Genomic DNA, 22,987 nt, shown 5'->3' with positions numbered 1-22,987 from the left:
TGCGCGCAGCCGGCAGCGTGTCTACTTAGCTACTGTATTCGTTCCGAGCTATGCCTAGGTAATTATGCAGGAGAAATCCGGGGAACAACCACACTGTGCGTGACTGTCCCAGCTCACTTGACGTAAGGTAGGGCAGAGTGTGAGGACTGGCAGTCAGTTGGGGGATACGGAGGACGGGGAATGCGTGGGAAGAGAGAAGGAGACGGAGGAGATTGGCTCTGGGAGGCGCTCCGTGACCGAACTGTGAACTGTGCATGTGTCTCTCGGCACCACACTTGTTCTCGCTGCTCAATCCTCAATCCCCGGCAACGGTCCCTCTCAGGCGACAATACCTACACTCCATTCCATGTACGTTCCTGGCACAAGTCATAGCCGTAACCGGACCCTTTCGGGGGTGTCTCTGACCTTGGGAGCCTTGGGAGGTGACATTAGTTCCTTGGTATCGGAGCTGAGCAACCCGATCCATCATTGCTGGGCATTAATCAGTGGGGTGTGCTACCCTTCTAAGGTACTGCCAACTTGCCAACGTAGCTCCCCGAAAATCTCTCCGGTGGGATGTTAGGGCGAGGAACTTAGTTTCTAGAACACCCAACGCCACAAATACCCTAAGAGACCTTGAGAGTCTGTGAGACGTAAAAGCCATGCAGCGATTCCACTCAAGCTGACACAACAAATTCAACGATAGGCTGAGCTCGGAATATCTTGACTTTAGCAGGCAAAAGTGAGTCTCCTGCAAAACTGTCCCCTGTCCATGGGTTATGCCAACATAACGGTGAAGAGACCACCGTCATTTGGAGAACCATCCACACAATACCACTCCGGCACAAGGGGCGGCTGTCGGCACCCAGTTGGCCTAGATGAACTTGGATCTCTAAGACTTTTGCGAACGGGACTGAACGCTCAATTGTGCTCGAGCGTCAAGAAGCAGTTCTTGAAACTAGCCACAGCTGTAGAGGCTTATTTAGAGCCTTTACAGTCACGCGACACAATCTGAATATGTGCACTTCATAGAGGCTAAACAGCGTGTAAGAGACAGTCCCCGGCTGTCGGCTTTGAGATAGATACCGATGGCCGGCACCGAAAGCCGCGAATGAGTAACCTCCAAAATACGTTGTTTCTGCATTTCGCACGCAATCGCATTGGTGCCAATACTGGACGCTCTTTTTGAAGGCATACCAGACTCATAAGAACATTTGACCAAGGTCATTTAATTTTTGTCGTGGGTTGCCTCATGGAGAGAGAAGCTTAGTATTGCCGAGAGCCGAGTCAAGCCCCTCTTGTACTCTAGGAGTATGAGCGCTTCACCGCAGCTTCTCTTTGTCACATGGAATCTGGCTTCTTTTATCCTTCGAATGTGTCGTAGACATGGAGCGCCCTCTAGGATCTAGCGGCGGTCAACTTCTGCCTCGATTGTCTAGTAACTCTGTACTATGTGCTTCGCATAGAGAATGTAAGTCTTTCTGTTGATTCTCGACAAAACAGTCTAGTCTAGGTAGTGAAGGCAGTCTACACTAATCCGTGGCGCCTATTTTATCACAGCCTCCTGCAAAAGTAAGTAACAAGAGCCTGATCAATTATGACAATGACATAAGACACAGTGTGTGAGTTGGTTGAACGACCGGACAAATGCTTCACATTCTGTCCGAATTTGGATGCGCTACACCGACAATGCGGTCAGGGATACTCGGTGAGATGAGGCGGTCAAGGTGTGGCCGGGTGGCGGTGCGGGGCTTGACCGAGCCAAAAGGGAGGGGTGGCCTGGGCGCCTGTCTTATCGAAGAAAAAACTACACCCCACCACAACCCCGCGATAATAGAGAAATTTCCCATTCCGTTCAAAATCATTCGCCGCACTCACTGCCTGCTGCCTCGACACTCTCGATTTGTCTGCACCGAAAGAGCATTTTTCGCCGCTTTTCGGCGCATAACATTCCCACCACAAACGAAAAGTCGACAAGCCATCATGTCCACCGATGCCGTGGCCGCCCCGGCGGTCGCAAGCCCAACTGCGGCCGAGGAGCGCAAACCCATACACGCTATTGTTCTGGATACCGGCCCATTGATCAAGAACGACCCTCCTGTCAGCACTCTAATCGCACAGGCCGATGAGCTCTACATGCTACCCTCCATTGTCGACGAAATTCGCGATGTCAGCACCCGCACTCGAGTTCAGACTACCCTCATGCCTTTCGTCAAACTTCGCAACCCCCGCCCCGACAGCATCAAATTCGTGTCCGATTTTGCACGCCGGTCTGGTGATCTCGAGGTTCTCAGCAGACCTGATTTGCACTTGCTTGCCTTGACCTACGAGCTTGAGCTTGAGAAGACCGGAGGCGACCAGAATCTGAGGAAACAGCCGGGTGCGCGGTCTTCTAACGACAAGGCATCCGGCGCCGAGACGCCGGTACCAGAAGCCGAGGCTGAAAGTGAGTCGCAGGGAAAGCCCGCGACCGAAACTGATGAAGTGGCGGAGCCCACTCAAGTCCAGGAGGACACTTCAATCGAACAGAGCGCCGAGGAGACACAAACCGAAACTCAGCAGAATGCGACAGTGGAAGCCTCGTCATCGGACGTTGAGACGGCACAGATTACACAAGACATGAACAACCTCGAGGTGAACGACAAGACAACATCCGATCCAGCTGTCACAAGCGTCGCTGGCGCCAATGAGGCCCAAGGAGAGGAATCAGATTCTGAAGACGGTTGGATTACACCGTCCAATGTGAAGAAGCATAAGGAGAAGGACAGCAAGTTGCTGCAGCCGACTGCGCCTGCAATTGACATCAAGGTCGGAATCCTTACCTCCGATTACGCCATGCAGAACGTCGCTCTGAGAATTGGGCTCAATTTGCTCTCGCCGTCCATGTCGCGCATCACCCAACTCAAGACGTGGGTCCTGCGGTGCCACGGGTGCTTCCAGGTCTGCAAGAAGATGGATCGCCAGTTTTGCCCTAGCTGTGGACAGGCCACTCTGATTCGCACGTCTTGCACGACCGATGAGGACGGCACCTTCAAGATTCACTTGAAGCGCAACTTCCAGTGGAACAACAGAGGCAACGTTTTCAGTATTCCCAAGCCTTCAGCTGGCACAGCCAGCGGCAAGCTCTCCAAGAACGTCGGCGGCAAGAACAACTGGGGTACCAACCTCATTTTCGCGGAAGACCAAAAGGAGTACGAGAGGGCTGTGGGTGACAATCGCCGTGCTCGGCGGAGAGATCTCATGGACGAGGATTACCTTCCGAGCATTCTCACAGGTGACCGCCAAACCGGTGCCAACGGCAAGGTGCGACTGGGTCCAGGAAGAAACATTAACGGTCGTAGGAGGAGATGAGAGGCAGTAGGTGGGTTGGAAGCTGATGTTTATATGTTCTGCATGATACCATGATAGACCCCTTAAAAGGCAGGAAGAGGGCCGCGAAACGCAAAAAGTCGAACGGAATGGGAACAAGAAAAAAACGAGGTTGGATTTTGGATGTGTCGCTCTGATTGTAGGAATTGCAGAGCAATCTATCGTAACACGGACCTAGTAAAAAGACTCCGATGATCCCCTGAATGCAAGCCTTTCCCCAACGCCGATTTTTGTATACCTGGGCTTGTATTCACGAGCCTTGAACAGCTGTCAAGGGCTTCGTTGACCCTCCCTCCGCGCCAGACCATGTCTCATGTTCTATTTGTTGTGGATGAGTCGTTCTCAGCGGCGCATGGTGTCGTGAACGAGCTGGGATCGAGTGGACGGATGTATGGTTTTTCGATTGCTTCTTGTGCGATTTACATATTTACTCGGCCTCTGGAAAAACCATGATTAGATTGGTTGCCGGTCGAGTAAGAGGCGCAAAACTTACTTTGCTGCGTAAGCAGAAGGTTGAAGCGACGCTTGAGCGTAACGCGCTGGCGCGACCACTTGTCATCGGGAGAGAAGCGGGCAGGGTGAGCAGACTTGGTGACCTTGCCGTCGACAACCTTCTTGAGGGTGTAGACACGGCTGCCCGCCTCATCGAGAGTGTACATCAAATGCATCGTGGAAATCGGGTGGATGTGGTCGGGTTGAGCGTAGAATTGTCGGTGGGTGGTGATCAATGTGCAACGCCTGGGCTGGAGAAACTTTTTTTTTCTGGCTTTGCGATGCAGACATTTCGGGGTCACGTGACCAACGGTCAACAACCAATAGATAAGGCTAATCTGGGTATCTTCTCGGTGTGGAGTGGGGCAGCCTAAAAGGTACCTTACCTGCCCGATCCTCAAAGGTGATTCCGCACAGTAATGAGCTAAGTGCCCAAGGTACCTTGCCTATTGTCCGAGTCCCAACGTCACAACCCAACATGAATGCTTATAGATTGTTAGGAAATCGCCACATTGCCTTGCTGAAGTCTCAATCAACGCACACGTGGAGTTCTCTCGGCGCTATCTATCGTGCAAATCGAAAAACGATGCCATGTTCAAGGTAATGAACATATCAAATCTGATGGCTAGAGGCCACTATTGCAGCATTGAATGGCATGACCTATAATCGGAAGTTGCGGCACCATGAACATGGCCCATCCGACGTTTGATCAAGTGTAGGGACTGCCTAACCTCCCTGCCCTTAATGATGGTGCCCCATTCCCTGCTCCTTAAAGGGCTTAATGCTATTGCCCTTGGGAAAGGAAGGTCCTACTAATGGTGAGCGCACATTCTAATCATTGCGGAGTGACAAACGCACCAAACTTCGGGTGGACGATATAGTTGTCCTTATATACATCTACTGTATTGTCCCGAGAATAGTCCATGACCTTGTCAAAGTCAATACATTGGTGAGGCGCCGTTTGGTTCACGATGGGCTTCGCGTCGATGTCAGTCCACATGTGGGTGATGATGGAAATGTCACCACGACAGGCTGCACCCATGCGGAGGACCTCAAGACAGTGCTCTGTGGTGTTGATTAGTACTATCCCAGGTTCGACGACTATGCGGTCTCGTTGACAAACTCACGGTTATGCTCTCGATTTGTAGCGATTTCTTGCTTGGTTGCGTTGGGAAAGTAGTAGTCGGGCGACAGCGTTTGGTAGAGACGCTTCTGTACATCTGGTTAACTCTACTCAGATAATCGGCGTGGGCAGAAGATAACTTGCAATGCAGTGCAATTCGTGGAAGACACTGAGCATGCCAAGATACCCGCCATCGGGTAGCTTGACCGCTTCATGCTCCCGTCCCCAACGATGTACCCAATCTTCGGAAACTCGGATATTGTTATCTGAGGTAGGCGACTCAGATTAGTACATGTACTTCCATGTAGATTCAGTAGTGGCCTACACTGTAACAAGTCCCTCCATGCTTGATCTACCTCTGGTCTTGGTTCACCCGTGTATTTGCCATGTGGCGGACCTTGAATAGGGAAGACTTCGAGATGAGTCTTCTCGCCGACAGCCTTTGGCGGTGCTGTACCATAGTGAGTTTCTGGGCCTGGGATAAAGCAGACATTTCAACAATGTGAAACCTACCATCTATCAAACTAAACACTCCCGAAAATGGTCTGTTGGGCAATAATGAAACAGCAAAGATTGCGGTGTAGATGGTGATCAAGACGGCATGGAGAGTCCACACCCCGAATCTATGAAGCTTTGATGTGTGCCGTATGTTTGCTGCTGCAACTGCGGCCTCGACAGCTTCACGACTCGATGCTAGACTCTCATCAGAGTACACAGGCGCGTACTCTTTGTGATTTCGGCCCATCTTTGAGCTGAATTCTCGATAGCGTCTGGAGGTGAGGCAGATAGGAAGTCTGTCAAAGGCCCGACAACAGCAGAGAATGAGATTTGCAGGTGAAGGAGACTAGGACAATTGAGCCGTCCGAACGACCAAATGGTAGACGAAACTAGATGAAGGGAAGACGCCGAGTGGGTGTTGCAAATTGCTACGAGATAGCGTCTTCAGATCAAAGCTGGAAGGATTCGTGAGGGATCACAAAGCTCTGTAAACTCCGCCACAGTCACAGATGTGGGCATGTCCCGCCTAACGACCCAAGCGGGACATGTGCCGATGATAATCCTTTCCGCCAGATCTGGAAGGTCTGTACAGTGAAGGTCATCTTATCTGCGATGGCGTATTGAGCTTACCTCCGTCAGAGGTGAAACAGACGACTTGAATGGCCGGAGGACGAATGTGTCGGTGCATCCAAATCCTTCGAGCGTCAACACTATACCCAGCCGGAAGAACCCCCGCTGACCAAGTCCAATGTCTGACAGTGGCTCGCTTTTCGAGTCCGGACGAACCAATCTGATACCAATACACCACCCTGTTACGTGTGCCCCTGTCGTCGCATTGCATATGGAGTTTGCCTTCGATGAAGATCAATGGGAAGTCAGCGAGGAAAGCAAGTTTCTGGCGCTCAGTGGGTATGACAAAACTAAACCACTTTCCACATAGTAAACAAACCTTTATACCACGAAACAATTCGCATTGCGTTTGTACCCGAATCTGGGAAACAAACTTTTGAATGAAGGCTCATTGCTCCACCCTTCGGGATTAGAATCTCGACCTGGATAAGTTTAACCTGTACGGACAAGAGAAGGCAGCAAGTTCGATGTCGAGAGTATGGCTGAGAATTCGAACGCCGGCTGAAAGACCACGAAGTCTCTGGGTCTCCGTTCAAGCTCTATGCAACTAGATCCTATGGCTGTGGGGCGGGAAACTAATTTCAATTCGGAAGGTCAGCGATGGAGGTGCTCGTAAGCATGACTCTAAACGGCTACTTCAAATGCCAATGAAGACTGGACAGATCCTTCAACATTTAGCTTACTTTTTTGCCACCATTGACTACCCTGTAAAATTGAGTCTTGGAAGTTGTGCAAGTGAAGCCACAGTTTGTTAATTCTGACTGGTGAAACCACGATTCGTCAGTTGCGAGAGTCATCTAAATGCACCTGCCTCTTTTATCTCGCAGGTCAGCTTGCAAGGTTCCAGCTCCTGATGGCATTGTATACGAACCGAAAGCTTTCCACTATTTTCAAGCGTGACCGATTTGTCTCACGGGGAGTCGATCATAAGAGACAGCTCCAACGCTGTTCGCCATTTTCCAACTAGAAGACCTCGACCTTTCCTGTTCTTTCAGACCAATTATTTTTTTGATTCACACTACAATTCTAAAGCATTCTCTTGACTCGCCGAAGTCTACGTATATTACAACATGAAGGTGATCGTCTTGTTAACGGCACTGGCGGCTTGCATTGCTGCATTGCCTGCTATTCCTCATTCAGGTCAGGGTACGTCGGTGATAGACTGGAGTTTTTGGCTGGAGATTGGTTTCATAAGCTAAGTGTAAACAGCTCAAACCAGTGCAGATGAATCCTACCTCCCCATGAGGATACGGGCCGAGACCAGCGCCGACGAATCATACCTTCCAATGAGGCGGGCAGAGACGAACGCAGATGAATCTTACGACCCTATGAAGCGCGCTGAAACCAGTGCCGACGAGTCTTATGACCCCATGAAGCGCGCTGAAACCAGCGCCGATGAGTCCTATCTTCCCATGTAGACAGACTCACGTCAAGATGGGTTCTGTTGGCTTCCGGGTCTCTCAACTCCGATGTAAGTCTGAGCAAGAGAACACAAACCAGGGATAATGAGGCTCAAGATCACTCGGGATCAATCGCAAATACTGAGTTGTTGGGGGCGCAGCGCGATATTTACGTTAGTGTTTCCCTCTAGAACGAGAAGTGTTGACTGAATACAACCACGATTGCACATTGAAGTCTCGATTCAGGTCCAATCAAGTCTTAAGTACTAAGGTCTAAGACCACTGCTCGATCATGCTATTGAATTATTCCAAATCCTAGCCCGAATACTCATGAAAACCCCTTCTCAACGGGCTTAGGCCACAGGTTGCTGAGGAGGGGTTTCCGGGCAATTCACTACTTTACACCAGTGTCAAACTCGTACGTCAGTTCAAGGTGAGACCAAAATACTGGCGGTAGTCAGAGGCACATGGGACATTGGTTCACCAAGCTGGTACAGACTTCAGTTGCCTAAAATTGTATCATTCACCCGCTGAGACAAAACAGAATTGAATGGGCGAACCGCAGAACTCGTTGACGGGTAGACAAGAACAGGATTTGGATGGACAGAATCAAACTAAAACATAACTTGGATCATGGAACTCATAGTATCCAGAACCCACTTCAGTTGACTTCCCCCCATTGGGCATCGTGATGTCAGCCTTTGTGTTAGGAGGGATTTCGACGACCATGTGGAATCCATTACGATGCACGGCATTTTCTTCCTCATTATTTTCGAACCACCATTGGACCTTAACTTCTCCATAAGGTGAAATGTATTTCGAATCAGCACTGGTAATGTTGCCGCCAGGAATCGGGGCAACAGTGATTCGCTTCCAGCCTGGTTCCGCAGGAGCAATACCACCAATGACTTGATGCATCCAGTTGGCAACGGAGCCAAACGCGTAGTGGTTGAAGCTGGTCATCTCGCCAGGATTGACGCTACCATTTGCGAGAAGACTGTCCCATCTCTCCCAAGTGGTTGTCCCATTTTGAACCACCTGATATAGCCAAGAAGGCACTCGAGTCTGAAGAAGCATGCGATAGAAGTCTTCAGTGGCGCCAATGTCTCTGAGAGCAAACCCGAGAGGCGGAGTGCCCGCAAAGCCTGTACCAACAAGGTAGTCATTGTCTGCAACGATCTGTCGCAGCTTCTCGGCAGCAGCTGATTGCTGTTCTTCATCAGTGAACAAACCGAAGTTGAGAGCCATGGCGTACGCAGTCTGAGTCTGGTTTGCGAGGACACCATCCTGGATCCAGGCGTCGTGAAACGCTGAGATAAGATCCTTCCGTTGAGTTCGGTATTGGTCGGCCGCTTCGTCACGTCCCAAAGCTGCAGACATGTTGGCGAGGAAATCAGTCATATGGATCAAATACGCATCGGCGACCAGGTGCTTCGCAGTGGTGGCGTTCCCCGGGGCATCTGAGGGGGCCTTGGGGTCAAGCCAATCGGCAAATTGGAAAGAGCTGCGGTTCCAAAGCCCAACGTCGTTACGGCTGATGCCCGTATCAATCCAGGCTTGAGACTGAAGGTATTGCTCTTCGAGAAGACCAACATCACCAAATGCTTGGTAAATGTTGAAGGGGTTCGCGACAGCTACATCTCCCCAGACTGCGGCAGGAGTAGCGGGACCTCCAGGGGGGATCGTTGGAATGGTGAATGGAACCACCATTGAGTTGTTTCGCTGCATTTCTGACCAGATGTCTTTGTGCCAGCCTCTCCAAAAACCAGCAGCGTTGTACAAGTAGTTGGCCGTTGGAGCAAAGGCGTGAGCATCACCAGTCCATCCAAGTCGCTCATCACGTTGCGGGCAATCGGTGGGGATCGATAAGAAGTTCCCCTTCATGGACCACCGCACGTTGTGATGGAACTTGTTGAGAAGCTGATTGGAACATTCGAACCAGCCGGTTTGCTCCATGTCGCTGTGGACAACAACAGCAGTGACGGAGTCAGCGGTAAGAGGAGTTTCCTGTGGCCAACCATCGACTTGAGCATAACGGAAACCATGGAAGGTAAAACGTGGTTCCCATGTTTGTGTGCCGTTACCGTGCAGGATAAGAGAGTCAGCCGCCGTGGCAATCCTAAGTGGTCTAAGAGCGAGCTCCCCATCCTCGAGAACTTCGGCATGGTGGAGAGTGATGTTCGTACCGGTAGGCCCAGAGACCGTAAGTCTCAGCCAGCCCACAAGATTTTGCCCGAAGTCGATAAGCGTCTTGCCAGACGGAGATGCGAAGATGGACTCGGGCTTTCTTTCTTCAAGTCGTCTGACAGGAGGTCCATCGGGAGGGACTAAAGCGCCTTTGAGTGCGGGTAACTCTCGCACCGCCAGCCAGTCGTCGGCGGCAAATCCTGCAGATGACCACCCCTCCAGCTCTGCCTCTAGTGTGGAATCGTAATGTTCGCCGTTATAAATCTCGGAAGTGATAAGTGGACCAGTGTTAGCTTTCCAGGTCGCGTCGCTCGGCACCATAATCTTGGTGCCATCTTCAAGAGTGACGACTAGGAGACTGAGAAGGCCGATGGTGTCTCCATAATTGTTTCTGACACCGCCACCGTAGCTGAGTCTACCAGAGAACCATCCCTCACCGACTGCAACACCAATTGCATTGTCTCCATTGGAAATAAGTTCCGTGACGTCGTAGGTATCGTACACATGCCGGTAGTTATATGATTGCCATCCGGGGGCAAGAACATAATCACCAACCCGACGGCCATTGATCTCTGCTTCGTAAAGCCCCAATGCGGTAATGTAGAGCCGTGCACGAGTGACATTGGCGTTGACAAGAAATGGTTTTCTGAAATAGACCGGACGTTTAGGAGCTTCAACTTCAGTCTCCCTTTCGGCAGCGACGGGGACAGCCCCGGCCCAATCTGAAGAGTTGAGGAGCCCGGTCTCGACCGTGACCCAATCTGACCAGGGTGTAGACAGTTGGCCAGGTCTACCGTGGGCCCGAGCTCGTACTCTAGCTTGCTCGGCCGATTCTAGAGCTGCCGCTGGCCATGGAACAAGGAGAGACTCAGTCGAGTTAAAGTTGTGGATGGTTGGGGGATCTGACCCCTTGAGAATTTCCAGATCGTAGGCGCTCTGCTCCCAGTCAACGGCATTGCCAGAGAATCGCCATGAGATGCGAGGCTCTGATTCGGCAATGCCAAGAGCTTGTCGATGGTGCTCGAAAGAAAGCTGAGATATCAAAACAGCCATGATGAAGAGAGAGTACTTGAATAACTCCACCCAACTTAGCGAATAAAGGCTTAGAAAGGCTTGTATCGACAACCGCTAAATGATGCCGCAATTTAGGCTATATATACTATATATTGTGGCCCTAGGAGGACATTAAATAATATCATTTTATACCAAGTCCACCGAGGCTTGTCGGGGAGCATTCACCCGTGTATCCATACCCTTGAACTTGCCATAACTCAAACATTATTGCAGTTACTCGGCCGTCGCTATCCCGTTGTCGAAGTTATGCTTGAGTGCTAGCCTTAGCTAGGCATTCCTAACCCCTCTGCTCGTCTTAATCAACCCGAAGTCTGTGGATCTTGCCATCAGTTTGCGGGGTCCCCAGACTGTGAGGTAGGATCCTTGACACCTTCTGACGGCATCTAGGATCGGGTGTTGATCTTAATGGGGGCTCTTGGCCTTACACCAAAAGCCGGATAATCCGGCCCACGGCAAGGAACTCACCAGGGTACTTGTCCCATCTAACTGCCCAAACCTTCAAATAACAATGGCACGCGAGTGCTGGCGTCTTATTAGCAATTTGGAGGCTCACAAGTGTAAGCAAAGATTAGTGAGTCAAGACTGAACCAACTGCCATCGCAGAATTGCTTGCTTTGGAACAAATAAGCATAACGGTTGAGTTCTGAACCTCATGGGATGAACCGATGTCCAAACAATTAGCATGCAACCCAAGAGACTCGCGACCCCGCAATGATTTGTCGGTAGTTCCAAGAACCCCGTCACCATGCTCCCTTTCCCCAGCTTCTCCGCAATGTGACGTGCGGGGGCCATGCACACAGCTGACGCATGACGCGACCATGTTTTCCAGACTCGTAGTTGGTACTTTTGATTGTGTGCAGTCGTAGCTGATCTATCGGTGGATTCGATACGCGGATAGACCGCAGCCAGGCTGCCAGCCAAGAGGGGCAATCGCAAAACGTTCTCACGAGAGCAAAGATCGTGGCCGACATTCCGCGGCGAACTTCTGATCCCGTCGGCTGGCAAAACATATGATGGCACGGAAACCTGGAAACTCCCCGACTTTCCGACCTTGTCGCACCGGCACAAATGGCCCGTTAAAAACACGACTTTTGCCGCTAGAAAGTCACACAAGGCCTTGGAGCTAGCAGCACGTCATCTTCGCTACCTTACAAGTTGTCAACTGTAGGCTTCTGACCTAGTCACCGCTCAGCACATAACAGCATATTGCTAAGCTTTTGGTGTCTTCTCGAGTCTTCAGCCCATGCTACGGCCTACGGGTGCTCAAGAGTCCTTATGGTGAGTGTCTCAAAAGACCATACTGGAGTCGTTCTGCCATGCGACTGGTCGAAGCGTCGAAACCCTTCGCCCGGGGTTCTTGATTCCTATTGCATGGACTTATCCAGTAGATTACTAAGGACTCGGCCGAATAATGTGGTACTGGGCGGAAATCCGCGGGCTGCGGACATGAGCGGCCCACATGTCTCTCTTGACCAATTTAAGCTCAATTTACCTCGGGATTCATCTCGTAAAATGGTCTGAGAGCTGACACGTTTAACGCTTTCACCACAGCTTCCTCGTTCTCCACCGTTCGACATCTACTTCCAGTGCAGTATCGACAGAATGGGCATCCCAGCAGACAAAAAGACAGTCCTGATCACAGGGTGCGCTACACCCCTTACCAACTTAGTTTTAACTCTGACTCGCCGAGCTGATCGCTGGAGGCGTTAGTGCTGACATGTTTACTGCAGCTGTACCCCAGGGGGAATTGGCCACGCCTTGGCAAAAGAGTTTCACTCCAAAGGTTGGTGTCAACTATCCAAGGACGAATAATTGGTGTTCGAGTAAATGGAACGAACCATAACTGGAGATTTGGCTTGCTCACAGCATTCTTCTCCCAGGACTCCATGTCATCGCAACAGCCCGCAGGCCCGAAGTTCTCTCGGACTTGAGCGACTTGGGATTGACGACTTTACCACTCGATGTTACTGACAGCGACAGTATCGCAGTCTGCAAAGCCAGGGTCTCCGAACTGACTGGAGGCCGCCTTGATTTCCTGGTCAACAACGCGTAAGGCCTACCTCATGCCGTGGTGATTTTGAGCCAGACGGTTGCTTCTATTGCTCATTGAGACTCGGTTTTGTTTGCAACTCCTAGCGGCTGCGCTGCTTACTGACCATCTCCCAGTGGTTTGACACACACTGTTCCTGCAACCGACATCAATATGGACGAAGTTCGACAGACTTTCGAGACAAACGTCTTTGGCGTCATGGCCATGGTCCAGGCTTTTGTGCCGCTGCTGATCCCGGCCCGCGGTCTCATCATCATGATCAGTAGCCTTTCCGCCATCTCTCCCTATGTCTTCGGCTCAGTCTACACTGCGACCAAAGGTGCCCTCAACTCGTACAGCCGTACACTTCGCCAGGAGCTTCGTCCGTTTGGTGTGCGTGTCATGATTTCTATGACTGGTACTGTCAAGAGTCAGATTGCTAAGCTCACTCGTGAGCTCCCGCCTAACTCGCTATATACTCGTGTCAAAGAGATATACGCAAAGCGCCTTACGTTTTCCCAAAACAACGCAACAGTGTCCACGGGGGATTTTGCCCAACAACTAGTAGCAGAAGCCCTGAAAGGAGAGGGGTGGCTTGGTGGTTGGGTCGGAGGAGCTACCAACTGGTTCTGGGCTGGTGGCATGGCTGGGTCAGTCTGGCTGGCTAGACTTCTTTTCGGCGAATGGCTCTTGGATGAATTGGCCTACCGGAAATTTGATCTGCCCAAACTTGAGGCAATCGTACGTAGGGAAAATGCGAAGAAAGTGGAGTAGGCAAATACGTGTATTTCATTAGTCCAATCTGTTAGCCTAGAAAGCTCCATATTCTTCCCAAGTCAAGTCTATTGCAATTCAGTCATCTTGAGCTCAAGGCTCTTCCTCATCCCTCGAACGGGATTTCGAGCTGTCATCTTCGCGATCTCTAAGACCCAAGAATAATCCTAGCATCAACAGATCATAACATGCCTTCATGATTCCTGCTCCCGTAAATACTACGATCCAAAGATTCTTTCCGGCAAGATAGCCTGCAGAACCAAGACCACCCGCTTGAGCCCACGTCTTGACAATATTGACCACGCCCAATACAGCCGTTCTTTCATTAGGGAGAACTGCTGCTGCAAGGAATGCCTGCCTGGGCGCTTGATCCATGCTTTGGGTACATGCTCTCAAGGACAGGAATGCCATCGCCGTCCATGTTCCACCAGAACCAGGCAATGGAAGAGGAATCATTGCCAAAAAGACAGCCGACGGCAGGTGTGTAAAAACCATAGTCTTGAGTGGTCCTAGTCGGCGGGCAAGAGGAAGTGCGACGAGGTTCGAGATTGTGGCGAGAAGATTGGTGACCAAGAACAGAGTTCCAAGGGAGCTAGGCTGAAGAGAGTGAACGGTAGTGAAGTAGTAAGTTAACCAAGATGGTGATGCCATGCCGGAAGCGAAAGAGTCGAGACAGAACAGAATGAGGAGCCGGAACAGAATCGACCGAGACATGGGAGAGATGTAAGGGAGTAGAGCCCTTGCGCGTTGCGTGACCGTTCGCCGATGGGACTTTGATCCTTGTGACCGCCTATATTGGCTTTGCTCGGTGTCCGAGACATCGCCAAGTAGAGGTTGAGTCTCGTTGTTTCTTGGACTAGTAGAATCGTTGATTTCTGCCGGCGGTGCCTCAACACCAGAGGTGAGGGCAAATATAAGCAATAGCTTGAGCAAGCCGATCGCTGCATATATAAGAAAGACGACTCTGTATGCTTCGTTCTGGGTCCAAGACTCATTGTCCTCAAGGGCCTGCACGACCCAACCGCAGGTGAGTGTGCCTAGAGCGGCCCCTGCTGAGCCAAAGAGCGTGTACCATGCGAAGATATCACTGCGCCTTTCCTTCTGCGTAAGCTGCGCTAGAATTGACTCTTCAACGGCGCGGAAGGGTCCAATTTCGTTGCCGCTGGGACTGATGACCCCGAATATACTGGCAATGACAAGAACCCAATAGTTTCCAACCATAGCAAAGATCAGCCCGCTCATAACCATCAATGCGGCTCCAGTGGCCAGGACTTTTCGTCTTCCAACCTGGTCGGTAACGGCGGTGAGCAAGAAGCTGATGACGACATCTCCGAGAAGAGTTAAAGTCATGAAAAGGCCGATTCGTTCATCCGAGTAGCCTAGACTTGAGAGGAAGTGTACTAAGATAAGAAATGATGCGCCGTATGCAAAGAGGCGAACAAAACGCTGTAAGCAGAGTACTTTGGTATCGCGACATGACTGCGAAATCGACACGAAACCGCTCTCTTCGCCAAGCCGCGATAACCAATGATTTGGCCCAGAAGACATGATGGTAGCCAAATGAATAATGCCGTGCGTAAAGGGACTATTCGAATATCTTCATTTTCAAGGTGGACGCTAGATAGACTTATAAGTCGAACAGTGTATCAGTCGATGTGAAGTTTGCTCGGGCTGTAAGCTCGGAGTTACAAGTGGAGAGGTCGGAGAAGTTCGGTTTAAGCCAAACTATTGCAAAACTTGAGTAATGTCACGTGTTTGAGGCCGCTAGGTATGACGTGAGAGGCAAAACATTTTCGTGATTAATATTTGCTAAATTTTGGAGAATACACCACAGGCAGAGGAAAATTTTATTCTCTTCCGTCGGCCCCCTGTTCAACATTGCCGCTCTTCCGCCTTGACTACGAGTCAAGGTTACACATGGCGAGAATGAGGCCAATTGCACTGTGCTCCACTTGAAACACTGAGCCTCCATACGTAGTGGTGCCCTCAGGAAAAACGCACTGGCACTGTTTCGCCGGCATGGAGGCCTTTATTCGGCGTTCTTCACCAATGATATGAGGCTGGGCGTTTTTCTTTTACTTGAGTTCATTCGCAATCTGTGAAGGCAGAATGACCAGGGATTAGATTTCGCATCGAGGATCAGTAGGATCACGCGATAGACAACCTCTCAGGCTCTCACTTACAGCTCGGAGGAGTACTAATCGCGGAAGCGGTAGTTAGCACAGTTTTGGGTAGACTCAAGAGGTCACCTTCGCGACCCATTTCAACCCTTGAGATAAAACAGAAAGCATTGTACTTCTTTCGCCGGAGGGATTGAAATGTTGCTTTGGTCCAAATTAAGGTACCCAAGGCCAGTAGCAAATTTTCGACTTTCTATTCAATAAGTGCTATTGAATGATTCCGATCCGAACAGGAATGGTAAGAAGATCTAGACCGTTATTTCTTTGCTGATTGCGAAGTATTGCCTGTAACGTAATTTATCTAGTTACCAAATTTACCCGGAAGAAGTCAATCATATTTTGGAATGTGGGATTGAACCGAGGGCTTGGACCGATGCTTCAATGCGTCAATTGAAACAGTGCGTTGCTATACGCTAATTGCTTCAAAAGTTCTAGACTACAAAAACAATGTTTCCGTTTGAAAAGGGACTTACACCACGATAGAAATCACGAGGCGGGATATTCTTACGTGAAGGAGTCACTCCATTAATCGATGCAAAAGTCAAATACGGGTTGCAGAAACATCTGTAGAGTACGCAGATCTCCACATAAGGCCTCTAGCATAAGCTCAATTGGACCAAAGTCAACCATGGTGACATTCGATTTTGCATGATTTATGACACTAAGCGACGACCTTTGCAGTCACCATGTGAATTGTTTAAGACTACGTTCTTGCTATACTGAATGTCGGAAATTCATGAACGTACATATTTACACCCCAAGTGATAGGGGTATAACTCTAAGCAAGTAACCATTCGGAATATTAGATCAGGATGCTCGAACTCATGCTAACCCCACAGACCAAGGGTAGCTATGATCAGATTAACTTTAGTCCTCTCACATGCGGAAGCAAGGGAACGCGCTTTCATGGAACTTCAAGAGTAACCTCGAGCCCTAGCAGAATCAAGACAAATCGCACGAGCTTCACTGGAACCTTTGCAGGTCTTTGAATTCATATTAGGTCATTCTGCAGCGACTGGATTGGCGAGAGCATTGGAAACCTGGCAAGCTTGGAGTTGATGGTATTTCTTTTCGGACTGGCACTACACATACGTGGAGACTGACGAGTGTCGCGCATGAAACCAAATGGCCCGAAAACAATACTGATGACTGTAGACTTCAGTTCGACGTTCAAAAGTACTTTAATTATGATTATATTCCTACCAACCCTTTGGTTGATATTTGATAGTGAGGTGTCTAGCAGTCCGCCTTGCTCTTAGAAACGGGGCAGTTGATAGCGCTAGGAACGTTTGTGTTAGTTGCGTAGTTTCTCTTTGGTTGCTACTGTGCTTACTTCTTGTCGGACTCGTTGGCGGTAATACCCGCGGGCTGCTTCTTGTCCACTGTGCATTTGGCGAAGACGTTGGGAACAAGCTGCTGGGAAGTTGTGCCGCAATCAAGGTTGCGGGTGTTACCGTTGGCATCGGTAACATCAATGTCGTGGCCGACGCTCACGTACTGGTTGTTGATACCCTCACCGGAGAAGTAACTTCGCATGTCTAATCAGCTCGGTCGCCTTGAAATCCGGAGATAGGACCCCTTACCATCCGTAAACAACCTGGCGGCTCTCAAGAGCAGGAGCAGCCTGGGCTCCAGCGACGAGAAGGGCAGCAGCGACGGTGAAGGCACGCATTTTGAATATTATTTCAGAGTGAGAGATGTAAAGCGGAATGAAAATGAACGAGTGACGATTTGCGGATGGCAAGCAAAACAATCTCACAACCGCGGGCGCATTGTCTCGAGGTTCTTATACTATAATGTCGCACTCTGAGTACCAGTCTTAACTTTCACGTTTACGGGCCGTAGTGGGGTCTATAATTTCTGAATGCCTCGTTATCATGCCCTGACCACCGCCGAAAGTTACCAGTGCCCGGTGATCCCGAACGAAGGAGCAGCTCAGCGGCAATTCACTCAAAGTCCGAACTCTAAACAGGTGTAATTTTGTCGCATAGCGTGGAAACAAACTCCTCCCTATTATGACTGCTAGGGATTATACGAAGGTATATTATAATGCCTTCATTTTGGGTTGAAAGCACGGCCCTCTGCCGATCGCGCGCACGTAATTACCCCAATTCTAACTTCGCAGAAGGCCGAATGAGTACACTAAGTGACTTATGGTGAACGTAAACTGCGAGCCGACTAATGTAGTTGAAGGATCTGGTTATCTTGAAACACAAATGATAAGTAGTTTGTTCGTAGGGCGAGATAACTGCATGGGGCTGTTCTTGGAAGAAGTCTTGCTGCAGAGGTCCATGTCTGCTTGGTAGGGGTTCGGGCACCGAGTCAGGAAGCAACCAACAGGGATATGGCAAGTTGTCTTCATTTGGAGAAAAGTATCACAGGCTCACACCCATTTGATCCGTAGGTCCCCTGATACTTTGATAGGGTAAGCCGTCGGAGAGTAGAAACCATGTCAGAATTGCGCGTTGACACATCCGTCTGGTTAATACGCTCAGATTCAATCAAGAAGAGGTGTATCTGTCACCACGACACAGTTGCTGCTCATCATGTGCGAAAACTCACTGCTGGTTAGCTTAGTACGACTATGCATGGCAAGAAATGCAGTGTGATGTACAATAGCCTCTCTACTTAGATGCGCTGCTCTTCTGGGAAAGATACTCTAGTCTTATATTGCACTACCTCCTAGGTTCCTACCCCTCTCGGTGTTTCTCTCTAACGACACTGTTATTCTCGTCCACCACCCGTGATGGGCTTGAGTTGTTCCATCACGGTAAGATCAAAGGATCTATCTAGCTTTTGGGGTAGCTACCTCTGTTCTTACAAGAGTGGAATGACAGCTGTATTCGTGTAGTCAGCAGAATCGGCAGCACATTCGATTCTGTCCATGCAGGTTCCGAAGATACGATCCCACAATCGAGTGTGCTTGCCGTAGTTGCCGCTAGTCTTCCAGCCTTTCCGATGATGGAGATCATGATCCTCAAGCACCAACTCGCAGTTGAAAAACTGAAGCGGCCATGCGAAAGGTGTCGGAGTTGTGGCATAAAGACGCAGCCCGCTATGTCCCGTCAATTCAGTGAAAATAACATATTCCTGACAGAACCACCATTCGTAAAAGCCCATTGGCAGCCCTACGAGCTTGAGCGTCGCCCACGTCAAGAAAGGGATACCGGCGATGTCCCAGAACTCTTGTTCACTGTCCGCGAAAAGCGTGAGAAGAGGGTTCGGGTGTTTCGTAAGGTGGTGTGTCTTGTGGTACTTCCACAACGAGTCGACCTCGTGCATAAGTCGGTGATACCAATAAAACCAAAAATCCAAGACAACACCGTAGAGACCAATCTCGAGAGGAAGAAGCATCCAATTTATTGTGGCCGGAGCCTCGTTCGAACGGTACGAAAGAATCACAGCCATCATTGATCGAAATGTGGCAGTAGATATGAGTGACTCGAGTACTGTTTTGACACTTTTGTCGGGGACTCCGTCGCGTTCATGCTTGTCGCCATCAAGGAATCCGTAGCGTTGGCCTAGACCGCGCATGGTATTGATTTGGTGGATGGCGACAGCCTTTATCGCCACGCTGTAGAATACGAAAGCCGCTACGGGGTGAACGTTATATCCAGTCAAGGATACAAAACCTTGATGAAGTAGGAGAGGTATTGTTGCGTGTAGCAGTATCCACCGATGGAACTGCCAGTGTGGGACATAAGGCACTGATTCGGTTTTGGAGTGGACGGGCGCAGGTCGGTCAAGCTCATCGTGATAGAGTCCTAGACGTTCGATAATCCAGTGACCGATCTTCCACGTGCGCTTGTCGCTGCGACGCCAGGTTGACCTCATAGGATCTTTGCTTTCGATCCTAACAGTTTGTCCTTGGCTCGCCGTAGTTGTCGTGAGAGTAGAAGACATACTGACAGGTTTTTCGTCAGAGACGCCTAAAGGTTGATAGCAATGAGTGTTGTACCACACTATCATTATCAACCAGGTAGGTGATCTACAATCACGGTATATATAGTTTCATCTGATGATGATCCTCGGCACTACCACATTCACGTGTCCCACCCCCACATTGAAATAAGCTCGGACAACACGTCAGACCCTTATGTAGTATTGACAAGACTTCTCCTTTTGACACCTGATTGAAGCGCCATTGCGCTTGGGCCAGAGTCGATATCTTGATTGCAGGTAGGTACAGAGATGTGTGTTTCATATGGTTCCGAGGCTCAGTGTGGCTATGCGAAGCTATGCGAAGCTATGCGACGCATCACATCCAAGCCGAGTCGATCAAAAGCCGAGGCTATCGAAGATCGGCATCATTCGATGCGGAAGTCTCTTTGACTCGTTCATGTGCGAGCTGAGCGCTATGGGCGCTGTCGTAGTCAGAGCACATGAGACGCGATGAAAGATGTACCTTGGCCCGTAGGCTAGACTAGAGCAAGTAGGAAGAAGCTTTCAGGGACCTTTCATCTAACCATCAGAAAACCTATCACGGATGACATTAGCCCTTCCCGCCGAATGGATGATGCTCCGTCACATGTTGGTTTGCATTGGCGGAGACAAGGGACCGAACTGTTCAGAGGACATGAACATAAGATAGCTTGTAGTTTCAAACCCCAAATAAGGATCGCCTAGGCCATGTGCAAAATATTGGGAACACCAAGAACTCTGGTGTTCTGATCACATGCGCATGAACACTGGCGGGTCGATTCTCTTGACACACTAAGTGCTAACGCATCTCAAGGAACCTGTTAGATCATAAACCTCTGTGGCAGACACGGCCGGGGTAGATTGTAGGCGTTAAGGCATTACCCTTGCTGATGTCAATATGTTTACTCAACAAATCGTGACAGCGTGACGTACCGATGGCTGGAATTAAACCGAATGAGTCAGGTTCTAGTCATGTTTGTGGTACCCCTCTTCTGTTACTCACTTTCTCGCTCTCTCACTTTAAGAAAAAGATTGAAGCCACACAGAGCTTGATGTCTTGTCGCCGGAATTTGCCGCGAAATGTAACAAGTCAATGTTCAGGTGGCTAAACATTTCAATCGGAGCCATAGACGCAGTTCTGCTGCATCTGGAACGGAACCTAAATGATCTGCTTCTTGAGCTCTGTGCATGAATCCCTCAATGTTAACACGACATGGACCTCTTCCTTGCAATATAAGAGGCAAGCCCATTGTTTGTAGGGAAAAGTTGCCCCACTGGGGTATGGTTACACCCCCAAGCCTCGGGTTTTCCAGTCGACATATTCATATACGTTGTGTTGGCTACCTTACTCACTTACTACGGCTCCAGGATATCAAATATACACATCATAATTAGTCTATCGAGACAGTGAGAGTATTCACTAATACTGTGTATTAATACCGTGTAATCGATATCGAGAACCGCCCGAGCAGCCAGCAAAGGCAGAACATAAAAATGAATACACGTCATAATTTAAATAGATCCGTCAACGATTACATTTGAACGCATGGAATACACTGAGTGACGAGAGCCTTTTCTTGATTCCGTCTCCAGCCTAGGGTGGCAAAGTTCATACACCGAGGTAGTTATGTGAAATCAAATTTCTGGATAGATTTACATATGCGGATAAGGAAACTCACACATTGTTTTAGCAGGCTCTTGCATTACCCACCAGCTGCAACAATTGAAGATATTGAATTAGACACTTGCAGCGGCCACTTTAGCAACTAAGCCCAGGATTCCTGCTGCAGTGATTGGCGAGCTTGCCCTTGAGAATCCCTCCCGGAACGGCAGGCGTTCTTGAGCTAAGGGTTATGTGTAAGCATACGAACCATGGCAACAAGAAGGCAAGATTGGACATACTGAACAAAACCTTCACCCATTCGGTATTGGCATTTCCATCCTCCAGATTTCCAAAGACAGAGAGATAAAGAGCTGTTTCAATGAAGCTGAATTGGGTGCCATCGGCCGTCAGGTTGAAGACAGGGTTAGCAGCAGCAGCGGCTTGCAGACGCGTTACCCTCGCCTTGGCGGCTGTTGGGATGCTGATAGTAGTGTTTGTAAAGGCGACCGCTACCGATTCCCAAATGTCTTTATTGAACGAGTGGTTGTCGCCAAAGTAAATGTCATTACGACTTAGACTACCGTCGTGTTCAATGACTGCCACTGACTTTAGGGTATGCACACAATGTTAAGGGTCGAGTTGACTCACTGCCATGGGTATTGAGATCGTCCAGGTTAAATGTCGCGTTGTTGCCAGTCGTGGACGTGAGCAGAGCCTTTTGTCCCACCAAAGTAGTAGCAGCAGGATCCAGATTAACGGCTGCCGTAAAGCCGGCAATGAGGTCTGCAAGAGAGACATTCAAGCCGCTACGGGGGAGGTATCCGTGGTTGGCAAGAGTGTTCACCATTGGACAGGGGCTACGACCTGAGAAGTGTCAACAGGAGCTTCAGATTCGTATATTCATCTGATTGTGAGTATTACGGTCGGCGGGAGTAGGCGCAAACCAGTCATTGGACCCACGTCTGACAGCGAATGCGTCCGCTGCGAAAGCGAGAGAGAGAGCGAATGTGGATTTGACAAGCATGATTGGCAAAAGGAGAGACAGCGAGGGATAGAGAAGGCAAAAAGGAGTGACGCGTAGAGGAGGAGCAAAAAAAGTAACACTTCGAGCTTGAAAAGCTGCGTTCAACCGGCCGGGTGGCCGACCATAGATAAGTCTTTCTCTTGTCTTCTTCCCAGACTAGGGATCAAGTAAGCATTGTGGTCCCTGAAGTTCTTTTGTCATGGTGATCAACTTGACGCGATTCCATATCCGTATGTAAGGCCGCGTTGAGTACCAGAACGAGCTTACAGCTGCGCGATACGAAATTGACTTTGACCCCTGCGTTCTTCTTGAGGGAACCCCACGATGGAAGATGTTCCCGATCAGGGGGCCTGTGCCGAGACCCTAGCTTCAGCGGGGAAGCTCGGAACCGGGTTCTGATTGAGACTGACCAATAAGTAAGCCTCAAAAGTCAGCATATGTGCAACGATGGCCTCGGTAAAATCGGAATAGCCTGTTTTCGGGCTTTCACCGAAAGAATGGCACAGTGTCCATGCTTTAGTACGGAAGAGACATGCCGCCGGTGTATCGTATCGAAGCATTCTGAGGGATCTGTGCGTAGGCTGATCGAGCTGAAGTTGCATTGGCCTAATACCATGGGTATAACACAGTTTGCCTGTCATAGGCTCGGCCCGCAATGCTTAGAAGGATGATCTGAAACTCTATTAAAGTACAGCCTCATGAAT

General features: G+C 49.7%; 11 protein-coding genes across 11 annotated transcripts; 3 read left to right on the top strand and 8 right to left on the bottom strand.

Annotated features, from left to right (window-relative positions):
* Positions 1-1,962: 1,962 nt before the first annotated feature.
* Positions 1,963-3,330, top strand: CCOS01_00019 (uncharacterized protein; the record flags this gene model as incomplete). Its single annotated transcript, XM_060448216.1, has 1 exon — positions 1,963-3,330. One exon carries the CDS (start codon positions 1,963-1,965, stop codon positions 3,328-3,330), a length of 1,368 nt encoding a protein of 455 aa, XP_060319654.1.
* A 445-nt stretch (positions 3,331-3,775) lies between these two features.
* Positions 3,776-4,016, bottom strand: CCOS01_00018 (H/ACA ribonucleoprotein complex subunit 3; the record flags this gene model as incomplete). The annotated part of the gene is made up of 2 exons (XM_060448215.1): positions 3,776-3,786; positions 3,842-4,016. 2 exons carry the CDS (start codon positions 4,014-4,016, stop codon positions 3,776-3,778), a joined length of 186 nt encoding a protein of 61 aa, XP_060319653.1.
* A 565-nt stretch (positions 4,017-4,581) lies between these two features.
* On the bottom strand, positions 4,582-5,708 carry CCOS01_00017 (uncharacterized protein; the record flags this gene model as incomplete). The annotated part of the gene is made up of 5 exons (XM_060448214.1): positions 4,582-4,649; positions 4,699-4,905; positions 4,968-5,052; positions 5,320-5,414; positions 5,477-5,708. 5 exons carry the CDS (start codon positions 5,706-5,708, stop codon positions 4,582-4,584), a joined length of 687 nt encoding a protein of 228 aa, XP_060319652.1.
* A 1,453-nt stretch (positions 5,709-7,161) lies between these two features.
* On the top strand, positions 7,162-7,509 carry CCOS01_00016 (uncharacterized protein; the record flags this gene model as incomplete). The annotated part of the gene is made up of 2 exons (XM_060448213.1): positions 7,162-7,237; positions 7,301-7,509. The coding sequence occupies 2 exons, from the start codon at positions 7,162-7,164 to the stop codon at positions 7,507-7,509; spliced, it is 285 nt and encodes a 94-aa protein (XP_060319651.1).
* A 591-nt stretch (positions 7,510-8,100) lies between these two features.
* On the bottom strand, positions 8,101-10,731 carry CCOS01_00015 (uncharacterized protein; the record flags this gene model as incomplete). Its single annotated transcript, XM_060448212.1, has 1 exon — positions 8,101-10,731. The coding sequence occupies one exon, from the start codon at positions 10,729-10,731 to the stop codon at positions 8,101-8,103; it is 2,631 nt and encodes an 876-aa protein (XP_060319650.1).
* Positions 10,732-12,354: 1,623 nt separating this feature from the next.
* Positions 12,355-13,555, top strand: CCOS01_00014 (short chain dehydrogenase; the record flags this gene model as incomplete). The annotated part of the gene is made up of 4 exons (XM_060448211.1): positions 12,355-12,395; positions 12,483-12,535; positions 12,633-12,801; positions 12,919-13,555. The coding sequence occupies 4 exons, from the start codon at positions 12,355-12,357 to the stop codon at positions 13,553-13,555; spliced, it is 900 nt and encodes a 299-aa protein (XP_060319649.1).
* A 93-nt stretch (positions 13,556-13,648) lies between these two features.
* Positions 13,649-14,905, bottom strand: CCOS01_00013 (major facilitator superfamily transporter; the record flags this gene model as incomplete). Its single annotated transcript, XM_060448210.1, has 1 exon — positions 13,649-14,905. The coding sequence occupies one exon, from the start codon at positions 14,903-14,905 to the stop codon at positions 13,649-13,651; it is 1,257 nt and encodes a 418-aa protein (XP_060319648.1).
* A 2,066-nt stretch (positions 14,906-16,971) lies between these two features.
* CCOS01_00012 (uncharacterized protein) lies at positions 16,972-17,407 on the bottom strand (the record flags this gene model as incomplete). Its single annotated transcript, XM_060448209.1, has 3 exons — positions 16,972-17,014; positions 17,069-17,263; positions 17,319-17,407. The coding sequence occupies 3 exons, from the start codon at positions 17,405-17,407 to the stop codon at positions 16,972-16,974; spliced, it is 327 nt and encodes a 108-aa protein (XP_060319647.1).
* Positions 17,408-18,552: 1,145 nt separating this feature from the next.
* On the bottom strand, positions 18,553-19,638 carry CCOS01_00011 (fatty acid hydroxylase; the record flags this gene model as incomplete). Its single annotated transcript, XM_060448208.1, has 1 exon — positions 18,553-19,638. The coding sequence occupies one exon, from the start codon at positions 19,636-19,638 to the stop codon at positions 18,553-18,555; it is 1,086 nt and encodes a 361-aa protein (XP_060319646.1).
* A 1,177-nt stretch (positions 19,639-20,815) lies between these two features.
* On the bottom strand, positions 20,816-21,165 carry CCOS01_00010 (uncharacterized protein; the record flags this gene model as incomplete). The annotated part of the gene is made up of 2 exons (XM_060448207.1): positions 20,816-20,930; positions 21,014-21,165. 2 exons carry the CDS (start codon positions 21,163-21,165, stop codon positions 20,816-20,818), a joined length of 267 nt encoding a protein of 88 aa, XP_060319645.1.
* Positions 21,166-21,393: 228 nt separating this feature from the next.
* On the bottom strand, positions 21,394-22,283 carry CCOS01_00009 (uncharacterized protein; the record flags this gene model as incomplete). Its single annotated transcript, XM_060448206.1, has 4 exons — positions 21,394-21,500; positions 21,559-21,855; positions 21,908-22,123; positions 22,181-22,283. The coding sequence occupies 4 exons, from the start codon at positions 22,281-22,283 to the stop codon at positions 21,394-21,396; spliced, it is 723 nt and encodes a 240-aa protein (XP_060319644.1).
* Positions 22,284-22,987: the final 704 nt, after the last annotated feature.

The sequence above is a fragment of the Colletotrichum costaricense genome, assembly GCF_030867565.1.
Source record: "Colletotrichum costaricense strain IMI 309622 chromosome Unknown Scaffold_1.1, whole genome shotgun sequence".
In the NCBI taxonomy this organism is placed as follows: domain Eukaryota; kingdom Fungi; phylum Ascomycota; class Sordariomycetes; order Glomerellales; family Glomerellaceae; genus Colletotrichum; species Colletotrichum costaricense.
Note: the sequence above shows the minus strand (reverse complement) of the source record. Positions and strands in the feature narration are given on the sequence as shown.